This window comes from Elephas maximus, chromosome 11 (assembly GCF_024166365.1).
Source record: "Elephas maximus indicus isolate mEleMax1 chromosome 11, mEleMax1 primary haplotype, whole genome shotgun sequence".
In the NCBI taxonomy this organism is placed as follows: domain Eukaryota; kingdom Metazoa; phylum Chordata; class Mammalia; order Proboscidea; family Elephantidae; genus Elephas; species Elephas maximus.
The window spans coordinates 100,497,129-100,517,103 of NC_064829.1; the positions used below are offsets into that span (position 1 = coordinate 100,497,129).

Consider the following 19,975-nt stretch of genomic DNA (forward strand, 5'->3'; position numbering starts at 1 on the left):
GCATAGGGTCGCTATGAGTTGGAACTGACTCGACAGCACCTAACAACAACAACAACAACATATTAAGCAAGAAATGAAAAACTTTTAAGAACCCAATAATCCACTTTCAGAATGGGATGTTTTATTGCAAACTCACTCAATAAACGATTGAGACAAACATTTTGCCAGTAAGATATTTAAAAACACTCTTAAGAAGTTTGATCATTCAAACATATAATGAAACTTGAATCCACCCGACAAAGAAAATGCACCTTTTGAAACACCTAAGAAGCACTTATAAAACCGGGCTACACTCTTAGGTTTATAATTTAGAGTTTTATTTACTTCTGAGTTACTATATATAAAAATAACTCCCCTAAAATGCTTCTGCTATTCATAAGGTTTTCACTGACTAACGCTTTTCAGAAGTAGACTGCGGGTCCTTCTTCCTAGTCTGTCTTAGTCTGGTAGCTCAGCTGAAACCTGTCCTCCATGGGTGACCCTGCTGGTATCTGAATACCGGTGGCATAGCTTCCAGCATCACAGCAACACACAAGCCCCCACAGTATGACAAACTGACAGACATGTGTTGTGCACAGGGTTGCTATGAGTCAGAACCGACTCAATGGCACCTAACAACAACAACAAAATGCTTCTTACTCCAATTTGAAGTTTATCTGTTATTAGCAACTCCAAAAATTCAGTCTATTTGGATGCAGACCCCCAAAAGCATACCACTGGGGAGTTAGAAATCTTGTATTTTGGGCTGTGTCGTCGTGACCGTCACCTTCATTCCAATGGTTCTAAAGTTACAAGTCCCAACTCAGGGCACTTCATTCAATTTCCAGAGAAGAGGACAAAGGAACTTGGTTATGAGAAAAAGGCAAACAATACCCTCCTTTTCCAGAAATCTCTCCAGAACCCAAACCAGTGAATTCTGCCCACTCCTCACTGGTCAAGACTGTAAGCTCTGCCGACCATCACTTATGAGAAAAGCCAGGAAATGCATTTAAAAACATTATACTGTACTTATTCTGGAAAAGAGAACAACTATGTTTCTTCAGTAAAGAAGATGAGAAGAATTGATACGGCCAGACAACTGACAGAATTGGCCACATTAGACCAAAATGAGTCATAACAGGCATCCCAAATTAATATTATATCAAGACCACATACTCTGATCATAATGCAGTCAAATATACATACTGCTCAACTACAACAAGCTGACAAAAATGGTATCATGAAACATACTAACCCCAAATCTAAATAAAGCAGCTTCAAAGAGGGCTTCACATTAGAAATGAGACCATACTAAGTGAATTATAATATTAACATATTAAAGTGGTAGAACTGAAATGGTTTGAGCGTTCAACTACTAACCAAAAGGTTGGTGGTTTGAACCCATTCAGAGGCATTTTGGAAGAAAGGCCTGTTGATCTGCTTCTAAAAAGTCACAGCCTTGAAAACTCTGTGGAGCACAGCTCTGCTCTGTACACATGGGGTTGCCATGAATTGGAACAGACTCAATGGCAGGTGGTTTGGTTTTGAGCCCAGTAAGTGAAAAGCTGTAATATGAAGGCTTTTCTCATATTTACTACAATCACAGAATATCTCTTCAGTGTGTGGTCTCATGTGTAATTTAAGGGATGAGTACTTAAAGAGGTCTTTCCCACATTCCTTACTCCCAAAAGGTATCTTTCCAGTGTGAATTCTTATAATGGACTATCAGTCTGAGATACCACTGAAGTGTTTTTCATATTCTTTAGATTCATAGGGTTCCTCTCTAGTGTAAGGACAAACATCTACAAAAGATGAGTGAAGATGAAAGGCTTTCCACAGACCTTACTCTCATAGGGTCTCTTTTCAGTAAGATAAGACATTCAGAGAAGACTTTCCCACATACACTAATGCATAGAGCTTCCTTCCAATATGGCCTCCTTATACGTACAGTGTGGAGCCCTGGTGGTGTGGTGGTTAAGAGCTTGGCTGCTAACCAAAAGGTCGGCAGTTCAAATCCACCAGTCACTCCCTGGAAATCCTATGGGGCAGTTCTGCTCTGAGTCGGAATCGACTCAACAGCAAAGAGTTTTTTGGTTTATATGTACAGTGTGTTGCGAAAATTAATGAAGGTTTTCTCACAGACCTTTCACTCACAAGACTTCTCCAAACTATGAGCCCTTACAGGGCTTTCAAGTCCTGAAGAATTAGTGAGGGCTTTCCCACATTCCTCACATTCGTAGGGTTTCTCTCCAGTGTGAGTCCTCATGTGTTCAGTAAGTTTTGCAGACGTAGTGTAGGCTTTCCCACATCCCTTACATTTATAAGACTTCTTCACCATGTGTTTTCTTAAGTGTTCATTAAGGTGTAAGGAATATCTGAAGGTTTTCCCACATTCTTTGCATTTATACGGTTTCTCTCCAGTGTGAATTTTCATGTGTTTCATAAAGAATGCCTTATAAATAAAGGCTTTCCCACAATAGCAACATTTATAGCTTTTCTCTCCATGACTAGTTCTGTGTGAATCAAAATTTTTACTTTGGGCAAAGGTTTTTTCACTTTGATTATTCTTGTTATTTGTCTCTGTTGCAGCGTAGGATATCCTCTGCCCAGAGATTTTTTCTTAGTAAAAATATCCTGCTGAGGGGTTGAGTCTTTGGTTTTAAGTTGAATGTCATAATCTGAAATAAAGTGGCACAAAAATTAACTTATTTTTTGTAGAAAGTAAAGGTGGGTTGAAGATGATAAAATAGGCAATGTGGATTTCTTTTCAAATATTCACCCAATATATGTGGAGTGGGTTGAATACTGACCTCTAAAAAGATATGTCCAGGAAACAACCCAAGTGTCCACCAACAGATGAATGGATAGATAAAATGTGCTACATCCATACAACGGAATATTATTCAATCATAAAGAGAAACCAAGTTCTGATACATGCTACAGCACAGATGGACTTTGAAAACATTACCCTGAATGAAATGTCAGACATGAAAGAACAAATGCTGGATGACTCCACTTATATGAACTATCTAGAATAAGCAAATACTGTATGACCCCATTTATATGAAATACTTAGAACAGGCAAATTCATGGAGACAAAGGTTTTTTAGCGGTTACCAAGGACCTGAGGGAAGGGGCAAATGGGGACTTATTACTTAAGGGATACTAAGTTACCGGAGTCCTGGTGGTGCAGTGGTTAAAAGCTTGGGTTAAGAGCTTGGCTGCTAACCAAAAGGTTTGCAGTTCAAATCCACCAGCTGCTCCTTGGAAACCTTACGGGGCAGTTCTACACTGTCCTGTGGGGCCGCTTTGAGTCAGAACTCACTCAATGACAGCTGGTTTGGTTTTTGGTTTTGGTACCGAGCTACTGTTTAGGTGGATGAAAAATGGATCGTGGTGATGGTTACACGATATGGTGAGTGGAGTTAATGTCACTGAATTGTACACTTAAAAATGGTTAAAGTAGTTAAGTGTTTTGTTATATGTATTTTATAATTAAAAAAAAAAAGATATGTTTAAGTCCTAACCCCTGGTATCTGTGAATGTAACTTTATTTGAAAACAGGGTCTTTGCAGATGTAATTTTAAGGATCTCGAGATGAGATCATCCTGGATTATACAAAGTGGGCCCTAATTCCAATGACAAGTATCCTTATATGAGAAAAAAAGAGAGACATTTGAGACACACAGACACAGAAGAGAAACACAGAGGGGAAGACCACGTGAAGACGGAGGCAGAGAATGGAGTGATGCAGCTGCAACTGAAGGAATGCCTGAAGTCACCAGATGTTGGAAAACGCAAGGAAGGATGCTCGCTGTAGCGCCTTCGGTGGGAGCACAGTCTTAGTTTTGGTCTTCTGGCCTCCAGAACTGTGAGAAAATAAACCTCTCTTAAGTCATTTGCTTTGTGTTAATTCGTTACAGCAGCCCTAGTTAACTAACACGATACGTGAAGGGGAAGAAAATACAGTCATGCACTGCTTAACACCTACGATATGTTTTGTGAAATAGGATGTTTATGCGATTTTGACACTGTGCGAACACCATATTATATACAGGCAGTCCCCAGATTACAAATGAGTTCCATTCCTAAGTCTGTGTTTAAGTTGAATTCGTACGTAATTCAGAACAGTTAGGTATGGTTTGTATCTAACGTCATTCGGTCAAATGTTTTAGTATATAGTGCACCTTTCTATGCATAAAAAACATTAAAGAAACATTTCCAGACGCACTAAAACATCTTTAATATAATTATACAGTAATAATAATGTTTTGATGAGTGTCACAAAGTAGCCCCTGTTTGTTATTACGAACCATTGTATGTATCTCAAATTTTTAATATAATAGGCTTTAGGGGGACTGGTTTATAACTACGGTTGTACGTTAAGTTGGACTTCTGTAACCTGGGGATCATGGCCATATACACGGTCAGATATTGCCTGAACAGACGTAATGCGGTGCATAACTGTATTAGTAAACAGAGAAAGACATCTGGAATTTGGGTTGTGCCTAGAGTTTAACTATGATAAGGACAGAGTTTCAATATGGGTGGCAAATTATTAATAAACGGTTCTGTGGAGACCGAGGGCATGACCAGGAATGCCAAGTGGAAGTGAGCTTGCTATAGAGTCCATGCGTGATTTAAAGAAGGTGGACAGGTCTCTCAGAAAAAAAAAGGTGATATGAGAGGAGAGATGGAAGTAGAAGAATAAAGTTCTTTCTCCATGAAGAAGCTTACAAATGGAACAGTCACCTTGACTTTCTTCTCAGATGAAATACATTATTTTCTTTGTGAAATTCACATAAAATTAAAGCAACCATTTAAAAATGTACGATTCAGTGGCATTAAGTACATTCACAATGTTGTGCAACCATCACCCCTATTGAATTCCAAAACATTTTCATCACTTCAAAATAAAACCTGGTACCCATTAAGCAAGGAGCCCTGGTGGTGCAATGGTTAAGCGCCCAGCTGCTAACCAAAAGGTTGGTGGTGTGAATCCACCCAGTGGCTCCCTAGAGAAAGACCTGGTGATCTGCTCCTGTAAAGATTACAGCCTAGAAAACCCAATGGGGCACTTCTACTCTGTCACATGGGGTTGCTTTGAGTCAAAATCGACCTGACAGCACCAAACAACAACAACCCATTAGCCAGTCACTCCCCATTTTCCCCCACCCTCGCTCCCTGTTGTTGTTCCCACCCCCACCCCACTGCCGTCGAGTCAATTCCGTGTTGTTGTTAGGTGCCGTCAAGTTGGTGCTGACTCTTAATAACCTTGTATATAACAGAACGAAACACTGCCTGGTCATGCGCGATGCTCATAATCGTTGGTATGTTTCAGTCCATTGTTGTAGCCACTGCGTCAATCTACCTAATGTAGGGTTTCCCTTGTTTTCACTGACCCTTTACTTTATTAAACACGTTGTCCTTTTCTAGCAGTTGGTCTTTCCTGATAATATGTCCAAAATAAGCAAGAAGTCTCACCATACTCATTTCTAAGGAGCATTCTGGCTGTACTTCCTCTAAAACTGAGTTCTTTGTTCTTCTGGCAGTCCATGATATATTCAATATTCTTTGCCAATACCACAATTCAAATGTGTCAATTCTTCTTTGATTTTCCGTCCCAAGGCAACCACTAACTGGCTTTCTCCTCTATGGATTTAATATTCTGGGCATTTCATATAAATAGATTCATACAATATGTGACCTTTTGTGGCTGGCTTATTTCACTCAATATAATGTTTTCAAGATTCATCCACATTGTAGCACGTTACCACCACTTCATTCTTTTTATGGCTAAATAATACTCTATCGTATAGATACACCATGCTTTATTTATCCGTTCATCCGTTGATGAACACTTGACTTGTTTCTACCTTTTGAATACTGTGAACAGCACTGTCATAAACTTACATGCATATGTATTTGTTTGAACACCTATTTTCGAATACTTTGGGCACATACCTAGGAGTGGAATTCGTGGGTCATATGGTAATTCTATGGTTAACTTTTTGAAGAACTCCCAACCTATTCTCCATTACAGATGAATCTAGGAAAACTGGAAGTCGTTAAAAATAAAATGGAATGTGTAAAGATCGATATCCTAGGCATTAGTGAGCTGAAGTGGACTGGTATTGGCCATTTTGAATTGGACAATTGTATGGTCTACTATGCCAGGAATTACAACTTGAAAGGAATGGCATTGCATTTATCATCAAAAAGAACATTTCAAGATCTATCCTGAAGTACAACGCTGTCAGTGATAGGATAATATCCATACATCTACAAGGAAGACCAGTTAATATGACTAGTATTCAAATTTACACGCCAACTGCTAACGCCAAAGATGAAGAAATTGAAGATTTTTACCAACTTCCACAGTCTGAAATTAATCAAACATGCAATCAAAATGCATTGATAATTACTGATGACTGGAATGTGAAAGCTGGAAACGAAGAAGGACTGGCAGTTGGAAAATATGGCCTTGGTTATAGAAATGATGCTGGAGGTCACAAGATAGAATTTTTTAAGACCAATGACTTCTTCATTGCAAGTACCTTTTTTCACCAACATAAATGGTGACTATACATGTGGACCTTGCTAGATGGAATACACAGAAATCAAATCGACTACATCTGTGGAAAGAGATGATGGAAGTGCTCAATATCATCAGTCAGAACAAGGCCAGAGGCCACAGGTGGGACAGGTTATCAATTGCTCATATACAAGTTCAAGCTGAAGGTGAAGAAAATTCGAACAAGTCCACAAGGTACAACCTTGAGTATATCCCACCTGAATTTAGAGACCATCTCAAGAATAGATTTGATGCATTCAACACTAATGACTGAAGACCAGATGAGTTGCGGAATGACATTAAGGACATCATACATGAAGAAAGCAAGAGGTCATTAAAAAGACAGGAAAGAAAGAAAGGACCAAAATGGATGCCAGAAGAGACTCTGAAACTTGTTCTTAAACGCAGAATAGCTAAAGCTAAAGGAAGAAGTGATGAAATAAAACAGCTGAACAGAAGATTTCAAAGGGCGGTTGGAGAAGACAAAGTGAGGCATTATAACAAAATGTGCAAAGACCTGAGATAGAGAACCAAAAGGGAAGAACACCCTTGGCACTTCTCAAGCTGAAAGAACTGAGAAAAAATTTAATTCTCGAGTTGGAATATTGAAGGCTTCTATGGGGGAAAATGAAAACCTTGGTGTCATAGTGGTTAAGTGCTACGGCTGTTAACCAAGAGGTCGACAGTTCGAATCTGCCAGGCGTTCCTTGGAAACTCTATGGGGCAGTTCTTATCTGTCCTACAGGGTCACTATGAGTTGGAATCGACTCCACGGCAATGGGTTTTTGGATGGCGAAAATATTAAATGATGCAGGATGAACCAAAAGAAGGTGGAAGGAATACACAGGGTCACTGTACCAAAAAGAACTGGTCGACATCCAACCATTTTAAGAGGGAGCGTGTGATCAAGAATCAATGGTATTGAAGGAAGATGTCCAAGCTGCACTGAAGGCACTGTTGAAAAACAAGGCTCCAGTTATTGATGGAATACCAATTAAGACGTTCCAAAAAATGGATGCGGCGCTGGAAGTGCTCACTTATCTATGGCAAGAGATTTGGAAGACAGCTACCTGGCCAACTAACTGGAAGAGATCCGTATTTGTACCCATTCCAAAGAAAGGTGTCATGGATTGAATTATGTCCCCTCAAAAATATGTGTATTAACTTGATTAGGCCATGATTACCAGTATTGTGTGGTTGTCCTCCATTTTGTGACAGTAATTTTATGTTAAGAGGATTAGGGTGGGATTGTAACACCACCCTTAGTGGTTAAGTGCTACGGCTGCTAACCAAAAAGGTCGGCAGTTCAAATCCACCAGGCGCTCCTTGGAAACTCTATGGGGCAATTCTACTCTGTCCTGTAGGTCGCTGTGAGTTGAAATCGGACGGCAGTGGGTTTTTTACTCGGGTCACCTCCCTGATCCAAGGTAAAGGGAGTTTCCCTGGGGTGTGGCCTGCCCCACCTTTTATCTCTCAAGAGATAAAAAGAAAGGGAAGCAAGCAGAGAGTTGGGGACCTCATACCACCAAGAAGGCAGCACCGGGAACAGAGTGTGTCCTTTGGACACGGAGTGCCTGTGCTTGAGAAGCTCCTCGACCGTGGGAAGACTGAGGATGAGGAGCTTCTTCCAAGAGCAAACAAAGAGAGGAAGCCTGTCCCTGGAGCTGACACCCTGAATTTGGACTTGTAACTTACTAGACTGTGAGAGACTAAATTTCTCTTTGTTAAGGCCATCCACTTGTGGTATTTCTGTTATAGCAGTACAAGATAACTAAGACAAAAGGGGACCCAACAGAACGCAGAAATTATCGAACAGAATGCAAAAATTATCAAATAATATCATTAATATTGGAAACCCTGGTGGTGTAGTGGTTAAGTGCTACGGCTGCTAACCAAAAGGTCGGCAGTTTGAATCCTCCTTGGAAACTCTATGGGGCAGTTCTACCCTGCCCTCTAGGGTCGCTAAGAGTCGGAATCAACTCGATGGCAGTGGGTTTGGTTTTGTTTCATTTATCATTAATATCACACTCAAGTAAAATTTTGCTGAAGATCATTCAAAAGTGGTTGCAACACAGTATCAACAGGGAACTGCCAGAAATTCAAGCTGGATTCAGAAGAAGATGTGGAACCAGGGATATCATTGGTGATGTCAGACGGATCCAGGCTGAAAGCAGAGAATACTAGAAAGATGTTTACCTGTGTTTTATTGACTATGCAAAGGCATTTGACTGTGTGAATCATAACAAATTGTGGATAACATTGTGAAGAATGGGAATTCCAGAGCACTTAATTGTGCTCATGAGGAACCTGTACACAGATTAAGAGGCAGTTGTTCGGACAGAACAAGAGGATACTGTGTGGTTTAAAGTCAGGGTTGTATCCTTTCACCATACTTATTCAATCTCTATGCTGAGCTAATAATCTGAGAATCTGGACTATATGAAGAAAAATGTGATTTCAGGATTGCAGGAAGACTCATTAACAACCTGCAATATGCAGATGACATACAACCTTGCTTGTTGAGAGTGAAGAGGACTTACCGATGAAGACCAAAAGCCACAGCCTTCAGTATGGATTACACTTTCACATAAAGAAAGCAAAAATCCTCACAACTGGACCAATAAGCAATATATCAGTAAACGGAGAAAATATTTAAGTTGTAAAGGATTTCATTTTACCTGGATCCGCAATCAAGGCCCATGGAAGCAGCAGTCAAGAAATCAACGACACATTGCATTGGGCAAATCTGCTGCAAAAGACTTCTGTAAGGTGTTAAGAAGTAAAGATACCACTTTAAGAACTGACGTGTGCCTGATCCAAGCCATGGTATTTTCACCCGCCTCATACGCATCTGAAAGCTGGACAATAAGGAAGACAGAAGAAGAATCAATGCCTTTGAATTATGGTGTTGGCGAAGAATACCGAATGTAATATGGACTGCCAGAAGAACGAACAAATCTGTCTTGGAAGAAGTACAGCCAGAATGCTCCTTAGAAGTAAGGATGGCGAGTCTTCATCTCACATACTTTGGACATGTTATCAGGAGGGACCAGTCCCTGGAGAAGGACATCATGCTCGGTAAACTAGAGCGTCAGGGAAAAACAGGAAGACCCTCAGTGAGATGGATTGACACAGTGGCTGTGGCTGCAATAACAGGCTCAAGCATAACAACGATTGTGAGGATGGCACAGGACCAAGCAGTGTTTCGTTCTGTTGTACATAGCGTTGCTATGAGTCAGAACCGACTTGACAGCACCTAACAACAAAAACTTGTCCCTAGAAGGAGTCCCTGGGTGGTGCAAATGGTTAAGTGTTCGGCTGCTAACTGAAAGGTTGGAGGTTCAGGGCCACCCAGAGGTGCCTTGGAAGAAAGTCCTGGCAATCTACTTCTGAATGGTCACGGCCATTAAAACCTTACGGAGTACGGCTCTACTCTGACACTCATGGTGTTGCCATGAGTCAGGGTTGACTCAACTGTGTTTTGTTTATACCTCTAGGTCCCCTTCTTGCTCCAAATGAGAGATCACAGAGGGTTTGCCTAGCTGAGATCCTGCTCACTGGGAAAGCACAGGATGTGAGGAGACGGTGTTGGAACAACAAGACCTGCCATGAAGCTGGAGCCCCTGCTTTGGTTTGCAGGGGTTCTGCAGCTGAGCAAATGTGAGGATATGTGAGGATCCGGGCAGCCCAACAATTCCTTCACCTTCCTTATGATGCACCTAAGCTCTGTCCAAAGGGCTCGAACTACCCTTTTCTGTGCCCCATGTCACCTACTTGTTGTTGTTAGGTGCCGTCGAGTCAGCCCCCGACTCACGGCGACCCATACACAACGGAACAAAACACTTCCTGGTTGGTTGTGGATTGGACCGTTGCGATCCACAGGGTTTTCACTGGCTGATTTTTGAAGGTAGATCACCGGACCTTTCTTCCTACTCTTAGTCTGAAAGCTCCACTGAAACCTGTTCAGCATCATAGCCACACCCAAGCCTCCACTGACAAGATGGGTGGTGGCTGTGTATGCGGTGCTTTGGCTGGGAATCGAACCCGGGTCTCCTGAGTGGAAGGTGAGAATTCTAGCACTGAACCCACCACTGCCCCCACTCACAGATTCCCAAAGGCTTTTAATCTTGAAGAGAATAAGCACAGATTTTTCAGTCTCGTGGGGAAACCGATGTCTGCCCCTTGCGGCCATGTCTCTCAGCACACATCCCGGACCACTGGAGGTGCTAACCTACCATTCGTCCCATTGGTGAGTCAGTGAAGGAGTGGCATCCTTACCTGTGGAGACCAGGTTCCTGTAGTTCTCCAGCATCACATCTCGGAAGAGTTTCCTCTGACAAGGATCCAGCAGGTCCCACTCCTCCTTGGTAAAGTTCACAGCCACATCCCTGAAGGTCACGGAGTTCTAGAACAACACACCCATTTTTGGTTTAGGGGATGTTGTGGACTGAATTGTGTCCCCCTCCCAAAATATATGTTGGAATTCTAACCCCTATACTGTGGATGTAATCTAATGTAATCACCTTCCATAATGCAATGCAATGTGATGTATGTAATGTAATGTATGTGCGGTAATGCATATAATGTAATGTATGTTATGTATATTATATCACATTACAAAAAAAATTTTTTTTATATGTAATGCAATGTAATGTAATATATGTAATGTGATATAATATATGTAACGTAATGTATGTAAAACAATGTATGATGTGATGTAATGCAATGCAATCAATCAGTAGAGGTCATACCAGTGTGGGGTGGATCTTACATCTAATCCTTTGTGAGTTTTATGCAAAGCAGCATAGAGAGAGGGGTGCCTGTGTGGTGCAAATGGTTAAACGCGCAACTACTAGCCAAAAAGATGGCATGAATTCAAACCCACGCAGAGGTGCCTCTGAAGACAGGCCTGGTGATCTATTTCTGAAAAGTCACAGGCTTGAAAACCCAATGGAGCGGTTCCACTCTGCACACATGGAGTCGCTCTGAGTCAGAACTGACTGGACAGCAACTAACAACAACGACTACAACATAGGCACAGAGGCACGCACACCGTGGGGAAGACAGATACATGTGAGGATTGCCAGTGAACGAAGGAACGCCCAGGCTACAGATGAGGAAGGAATCGACAGGGCTGAGACCCTGATTTGGACTTTCAGCCTCCAGAACCATGTGACAATAAATTTCTGTTCTTTAAAGCCACCCACTTGTGGTATCTGTGTTGCAGTAGCACTGGGCAACTAAGACAGGGGAACCATGAACACCAGTGTACCCAGGAGAAGGTGGCAACTCACAGTCCTGGAGAATCTCCAGTTCACAGGGGATGCAGCTGACAGCTACGGTTTCTCATACCAGGCTCTTCTCTCTGTCCACCCTCACTTCCAAGATGGCCACAAGTCTTACGGTTTCTGCACCATCTCAGCCAGTTCTCCTCTCCCACAGTACTCACTCCCCAAGTCACTTCATAGGAGTCGTTAGGTGGCACAAACAGTTAAGCACGCGATTACTACCCTAAAGGTTGATAATTGGAACCTACCCTGCTGCACTATGGAAAAAAGGCCTGGAATTTTGCTTCCTTAAAGATTACAGCCAAGAAAATCCTATGGGGAAGTTCTACTCTGTCACATGGGTTTGCTAAGAGTTAGAATTGACTTGACGGCACCCAATAACAAGTCATTTCTTAGGAGTCCTTGGGTGGCAAAAACAGTTAAGCACTTGACTATGAGCTGAAAGATTGGCAATTCAAAATCACCCAGGGGTGCCTCAGACTAAAGGCCTGGAGATGTTTCCAAAAGGTCACAGCCTTAAAAACCTTGTGGAGCAGCTCTACTCTGCACACATGGGGTCACCATGAGTCTGAATCGACTCAACAGTAACATAGAACAACAACAACAAGTCATTTCATTCCAACCCACAGCTTCAAGAACACCTCAACACACGACTGGCATTAAATCTCTACCAACAGATTGTGCACTCTACCATGCTTCTCCCTTGCTATCTCCAAGGTCTAGAACTGTCTCAAACATACTACTGGCAGGAGATCAATGCTTGCTCTTTTTATTGAGATGTTATCCACATACTATAAAAGTCAATCATTTTAAAGCAATTTAGTGGCATTTAGAACATTCATTCACAATGTTGTGTAACCACCACCCCTACCAAGTTCCAAAACATTTTCATCACTCCAAAAGGGAAGCCAGTACCCATTAAGCAGTTACTCCTCTTCTCCACCACTGCCATCCCTTAGGCAACCACTAATCTACTTTGTCTCCACAGTGAAATCCTGGGTTCCCTGGAACAAAAACACTTTCATATTCTTTTACTGTTTTTAATTTTGATGAAAATATACAGTCGTACATCATTTTAACAGTTTTTATGTGTACAAATCAATGACATTGACTCCATTCTTCAAGTTGTGCAAACATTCTTGCCATCCTCCTCTGAATTCTTCCACTCAAACTCACCACCCCTAAGCTTCTCATCTAACCTTTCAAGTTGTTATTGTCAACTCGATCTCACATAGATAATTCTTTAAAAGAGCATAATGCTCAAAGCAGACATACTTTACTTATTAAGATACTGTATTTTTTGGTTCAAAGAAGACTTCTGGGAATAGTTTTGGCTTAAGGTTTAAAAATTATCTCAGGGTCATAGTTTCAGGGACTCATCCAGCCTCCATGGCTCCAGAAAGGCTAGATTCCAAGAGAATTTGAAACTCTGTTCTGTATTCTTCCCACTTTTGATCAGGATTCTAAAGAATCTTTTTTTTTTTAATAATTTTTATTGTGCTTTAAGTGAAAGTTTACAAATCAAGTCAGTCTCTCACATAAAAACTTATAAACACTTTGCTACATACTCCCAATTACTCTCCCCCTAATGAGACAGCCCGCTCTCTCCCTCCACTCTCTCTTTTCGTGTCCATTTCGCCAGCTTCTAATCCCCTCTACCCTCTCATCTCTGCTCCAGGCAGGAGATGCCAACATAGTCTCAAGTGTCCACCTGATCCAAGAAGCTCACTCCTCACCAGCATCCCTCTCTAACCCACTGTCCAGTCCAATCCATGTCTAAAGAGTTGGCTTCGGGAATGGTTCCTGTCCTGGGACAACAGAAGGTCTGGGGGCCATGACCACCAGGGTCCTTCCAGTTTCAGTCAGACCATTAAGTCTGGTCTTATGAGAATTTGGGGTCTGCATTCCACTGCTCTCCTGCTCCCGCAGGGCTTCTCTGTTGTGTTCCCTGTCAGGGCAGTCATCTGTTGTAGCTAGGCACCATCTAGTTTTTCTGGTCTCAGGATGATGTAGACTCTGGTTCATGCGGCCTTTCCATCTCTTGGGCTCATAATTACCTTGTATCCTTGGTGTTCTTCATTCTCCTTTGATCCAGGTGGGTTGAGACCAACTGATGCATCTTAGATGGCTGCTTGCTAGTGTTTAAGATCCCAGACGCCACTCTTCAAAGTGGGATGCAGAATGTTTTCTTAACAGATTTTATTATGCCAATTGACTCAGATGTCCCCTGATATCATGGTCCCCAAACCCCTTCCCCTGCTACACTGGCCTTCGAAGCATTCAGTTTATTCAGGAAACTTCTTTGCTTTTGGTTTAGTCCAGTTGTGCTGACCTCCCCTGTATTGTGTGTTGTCTTTCCCTTCAACTAAAGTAGTTCTTATCTACCAACTAATTACTGAATACCCCTCTCCCACCCTCCCACCCTCCCTCCTCTCGTAACCACAAAAGAATGTTTTCTTCTCAGTTTAAACTATTTCTCAAGTTCTTATAATAGTGGTCTTATACAATATTTGTCCTTTTGCAACTGACTAATTTTACTCAGCATAATGCCTTCCAGGTTCCTCCATGTTATGAAATGTTTCACAGATTCCTCACTGTTCTTTATCGATGTGTAGTATTCCATTGTGTGAATATACCATAATTTATTCATCCATTCATCTGTTGATGGGCACCTTGGTTACTTCCATCTTTTTGCTATTGTAAACAGTGCTGCAATGAACATGGGTGTGCATATATCTGTTTGTGTAAAGGCTCTTATTTCTCTAGAATATATTCCAAGGAGTGGGATTGCTGGATCGTATGGTAGTTCTATTTCTAGCTTTTTAAGGAAGTGCCAAATCAATTCCCAAAGTGGTTGTACCATTTCACATTCCCACCAGCAGTGTACAAGTGTTTCAATCTCTCCATAGCCTCTCCAACAGTTATTGTTTTGTGTTTTTTGGATTAATGCCAGCCTTGTGGGAGTGAGATGGAATCTCAGTGTAGTTTTGATCTGCATTTCTCTAATGGCTAATGATTGTGAGCATTTCCTCATGTATCTGTTAGCTACGTGAATGTCTTCTTTAGTGAAGTGTCTGTTCATATCTTTTGCCCATTTTTTAATTGGGTTATTTGTCTTTTTGCTGTTGAGTTTTTGCAGTATCATGTAGATTTTAGAGATGAGGCGCTGATCAGAAATGTCATAGCTAAAAACGTTTTCCCAGTCTGTAGGTAGTCTTTTTACTCTTTTGGTGAAGTCTTTGGATGAGCATAGGTTTTTAGGAGCTCCCAGTTATCTTGTTTCTCTTTTGCATTCTTAATAATGTTCTGTTTATGCCATGTATTAGGGCTCCTAACATTGTCCCTATTTTTTCTTCCATGATCTTTATCGTTTTAGATTTTATATTTAGGTCTTTGATCCATTTTGAGCTCATTTTTGTGCATGGAGTGAGGTATGGGTCTTGTTTCATTTTTTTGCAGATGGATATCCAGTGATGCCAGCACCATTTGTTAAAAAGATTGTCTTTTCCCTATTTAACTGTTTTGGGGCATTTGTCAAATATCAACTGCTCATATATGGATGGATTTATGTCTGGATTCTCAATTCTGTTCCGTTGGTCTATGTATCTGTTCTTGTACCATTACCAGGCTGTTTTGACTACTGTGGCAGTATAATAGGTTCTAAAATCAGGTAAAGGAAGGCCTCCCACTTTGTTCTTCTTTTTCAGTAATGACTTATTTATCCGGGGCCTCTTTCCTTTCCATATGAAGTTGGTGATTTGTTTCTCCATCTCATTAAAGAATGTCATTGGAATTTGGATCAGAATTGCATTAAATGTATAGATCGATTTTGGTAGAATAGACATTTTTATAACATTAAGTCTTCCTATCCACGAGCAAGGTACGTTTCTCCACTTATGTAAGTCTCTTTTGGTTTCTTGCAGAAGTCGACTGTAGTTTTCTTTGTATAAGTCTTTTACATCTCTGGTAAGATTTATTCCTAAGTATTTTATCTTCTTGGAGGCTACTGTACATGGCATTGATTTGGTGATTTCCTCTTCAATGTTCTTTTTGTTGGTGTAGAGGAATCCAACTGATTTTTGTATGTTTATCTTGTATCCCGATACTCTGCTGAACTCTTCTATTAGTTTCAGTAGTTTTGTGGAGGATTCCTTAGGGTTTTCTGTGTATAAAATCATGTCATCTGCAAATAGAGATACTTTTACTTCTTCCTTGCCACTCTGGATGCCCTTTATTTCTTTATGTAGCCTAATTGCTCTGGCTAGGACTTCCAGTACAATGTTGAACAAGAGTGGTGATAAAGGGCATCCTCTATAGAATGTGTGATCAAGATATTTCACATCCTTTTATGAGTGTGCTTTGCGGCACAACATGAAGCCCACAGGCAGCCTGGATGAGGAGCTGAAAGAATCAGTCAATACTGGGGGGTCCTGGGTCTCTCTCTAACAACAGGTGCAGAGATGGGAGAGATCTGGGCAATGGTTGACTCTACTTGCTTTATCAATTCCCTGCCTTTTGCAGAGGCATGCTCACGTGGGGAGAGGAAGAATGTTCTTCTAGGGTAGGATTAGCTGCATACTTACCTGAGACATTCTTGTCATCATTGCAGTAGCCAGTCCTTGTTTCTCTGGGTTTCCGTGAAGAAAGCAGGCAAGGCTGAGCTCAGGGAGAAGAAAGGCACTGTGAGAACATGGGCATCCTTGCATTCCTGGACAGCGCCTGTCACTAATCTCAGTGAGCACATCTGGACAGACAGACACAGACACACAGACACAAACATATAGATAAGCACACACACACACAGATACACACACATACACACTGTTAAGGGTCGAACTGTATCCTCCTAAAAAGATATGCTGAATTCCTAAACCCTGGTACCTGTGAACCTGACTTGGTTTGGAAATAAGGTCCTTGAAGATGTTACTAGCTCACGTGAGGTCATGCTGGAATAAGGTGGAACCTAATGCAATATGACTGATGCCCTCATAAAAGAGAAGAGACACAGAGATACACACAGAGGGAAGATGGCCAGGTGAAGATGGAGGCAGATTTTGGAACGTCAAGGAATGCCAAGAATCGCCAGGGACCACTAGAAGCTGGAAGAAACAAGGAAGGATCCTTCCCTAGAGCTTTCAGAGAGAGCATGGCCCTGCTCACACCCTGATTTTGGACTTCTAGCCTCCAGAACAGTGGGACAATAAATTACTGTTGTTTTACACCACCCAGTTTGTAAGTACGGCAGCCCTAAGAAACTAATACGTGCACACACACACATGCTACTGTTTTAACACAGCTAGAGCAGCCCAAAAGGAGCCCTGGTGGTGCAGTGGTTAAGCTCTTGGCTACTAACTGAAAGGTTGGCCAGTGGAACCCAACCAGTAGCTCTGTAGGAGAAAGACCTGGTGATCTGCTTCCATAAAGATTATAGCCTAGGAAACCCTATGGGGCAGTTCTACTCTGTCACATGGGGTCACTATGAGTCAGAATCGACTTGACCATACCACCACCACCAATAAGAGCAGCCCAGTTTTACCCGAAACCAGAAAAGAAGGTTGTGACCTGTACTGCTGCTGAGGAAGGGATTAAAAGCCCCATTTCCCAAGAAGGGAACTTGATGTCCAGTCTGTTAATTTGACTGTGACTTTGTGACGCCCTCTCCTTGAGTTTCCTTGACCCTGACCTGCACATCAGTTCCTCTGGGGCCCACTCCCACCAGCTCCTGACCCCTGGACCCACCCCGTGCTCCATGGGTCACATTAAGTCTGGGATGTGAGCGGGAACACCAGCCCGAGAGCTTACTATCCACAGGGAACGGAGCCGAGGCCACCTGCCACATGCACAGTGTCTGAGGGTGAAATCTGCAGCCATGTGCCACCCAGGGCCTCCAAGAAAACCCACATGGGCTTCCTCTCATCCTGATGTGCCCAGGATTTTTCAGTTCACTCTAATCACACACAATCTGACTCCGACAATTTGTGGTGCAAACGGTTAAACACTTGACTACTATCCACCCAGAGGTGCCTCTGAAGACAGGGCTGATGACCTGCTTCGGAAAGGTTACAGCCATGAAAACCCTATTGAAAAACCAAAAATATCCCTTGAAGTCTTCTTAAAACCAAACAATAGCTTCACTAGTAAAGAATGTCTGCCTTGACCACTGTGCTCTTTTAAGATCTAACTATACGGGATCTCATAGGTTGATCCCATGTAGATGACAACAGCAACTTGGAAGATTAGATAGGACACTTAGGGGGCAGTGAGTTTATGTGAATGGGGGAGCAACAATTCAGAAAAGGAGGGTGCAAATGGTTGCACATCTTGAATGCAATCAATGTTACTGAATTGTACACGTGTAAATTATTGAATTAGTGTATATTCTCAACAAGAACAACAAAAAAGTAAAATCATTAAAAAAAAGATAGAAAACCCTATTGAGCACAGTTTTACTCTGCACTTGGGGTCGCCATAAGTCGAAGGGACTCAACGGCAATTAACAGCAACCAACCAACAGACAAGCCACAGCCACAGTAACACAACCACGCGGACCACTGCCTGTGGCTATCTACACTGCCCAAGTCTAGGGAAGGAAGCCTTTTCAAGGCTGAAGCCAGGAGGGAGGTTTCCCTTCCCCTTAGGGCAAGGTGGAGGGCACGCTTTGGACTTACCACGTTGACGCCCAAGGCGTCCCCTTTCCCACCAACCGGCAAGACGCGGGCGTTTGCAGACATCTGCTTCCAGGTCCCTGGAACCCACGTGGCCCCGCTCTCAGCCTGCGTGTCTGCACTAACCGGGCACGCTTACCGGTTCACTCTCGCCTGCTTCTAGATGTTTCTGTAGGCGTCTTTTGCAGACGAAGCGCGCGTGCAAGTAAAATCGAGAGTTGCTGGGCTGCAGACACGAGGGATGCAACTGTAAAAAAATAAAATAACGAGGGCCTAGGAACCTGCGATTACCCCCATGACCCTCTGTTCTACAACCACAGACTACAGCCAGCGATTCCTGTTGCTGCTGTTCCCACCCATAGCTCTGGCCCAAGCGATCTGTACCTGCTCACAGATCCCCTCCTCAAAACAGAGGGCAGTGGGATTGGGGAGAGGAAAGCCGAAAGTCAGGAGGGGCATGCCCGGGTTTGCAACCCCGCCCCGCCCCTGCGACCTGACCCAGGCGCCCAGGGTTTGATCGCACCCCAAGCTGATTCACACATTTTGCAGGACATTCTCCCCAGACGCTCTCAGCTGGTGGTCTCGAGCGGTTACTTGGTGGCGACAGGACTGCCAGCGTCAGTCTGGCGTCCCAACCTTTAGCCCACACACTCCCCTCCACCCTGCGCACCATTCCGGGTTTTCCAGGCTTCCCAGCTTCCGCTTTGCGCAGCTCCAGCGCGCCCCCTGGCGGATTTTGTGAGCAAGCTCCGGAGAGTCGAAGAACCGCCAGCGTCCCTCCTGTTACCCCGTGAGGGTGGGTCCCTCCGGTTCCACCCCCGCCACCCCGAGTCAGTTCAGAGACACCAGGCCTTTGAGGACGAGAAAGGAGACTTATTACAAGCCAGTGAAGCTAGGAGCTCGGAGACTCTCAAATGGAGCTCCCTGAGGTTGGGGATTCCAGGGTAGTTTTAGGGTTCAGGACGGGGAACTTAGGCATAATTTATGAAGCTTCTGAGAATAGGCGGGCAATTCTGGGAACTAATTAACTTGTGTGGGGGTGCAGTGTCATGGCGGCTGGGGGGGTATTTTTCGGGGTGTGATGTATGCGGTTCATCTAAGGACTGCTTTGCGACTTGTTGTTCATGTCCGAATGGAGGGGGAGCAGTGAAGTGACCTTGGGCTGCTACATAGGTTGACTTAACGGGAAGCGAGTTGACAACAGACCCGGGGTGTGGTGGATGGCGGGGGAGCAGTTAACCCTGTTGGTTACACTCCCACTGGTTTATAGGGTTTTCTCTGCCCTGTAAAATGACTGAAACGGATATGAGAGAGGGTCCCACTCTCCCTCTTGCCCCCCCCACCTTTTGCATCTATGCTGTCTACCTCCCCCACTCAGTGAACTTTGTCTAGCACATAAACCGCAAAACCAGTTCTCGGGGCAGACTATTCTGATGGTTATAGGATTCCTGGGTGGTGCAAAAGTTTAA

The 19,975-nt window shown here is 43.0% G+C and overlaps 1 protein-coding gene across 1 annotated transcript; it reads right to left on the reverse strand.

Moving 5' to 3' along the window:
• Window positions 1-101: 101 nt before the first annotated feature.
• Window positions 102-19,416, reverse strand: LOC126086242 (zinc finger protein 114-like). Its single transcript, XM_049902407.1, has 6 exons — window positions 19,177-19,416; window positions 18,510-18,753; window positions 16,425-16,502; window positions 10,832-10,958; window positions 3,636-3,848; window positions 102-2,598 (listed from the first exon to the last, which is right to left on the reverse strand). Exons 2-6 carry the CDS (start codon window positions 18,570-18,572, stop codon window positions 2,126-2,128), a joined length of 954 nt encoding a protein of 317 aa, XP_049758364.1. The 5' UTR covers window positions 18,573-18,753; window positions 19,177-19,416; the 3' UTR covers window positions 102-2,125.
• Between the last annotated feature and the right edge of the window lie 559 nt (window positions 19,417-19,975).

Bases quoted from the DNA above. Each gene is read 5' to 3' on its own strand.
- LOC126086242 (XM_049902407.1), bottom strand. From the start codon at position 18,572: ATGTCTGCAAACGCCCGCGTCTTGCCGGTTGGTGGGAAAGGGGACGCC. The intron at 16,503-18,509 runs GTAAGTCCAAAG...CTTCTCCCTGAG, and splicing joins ACGCCTTGGGCGTCAACGTG to CTCAGCCTTGCCTGCTTTCT. The intron at 10,959-16,424 runs GTAAGTATGCAG...GTGTTGTTCTAG, and splicing joins TGATGACAAGAATGTCTCAG to AACTCCGTGACCTTCAGGGA.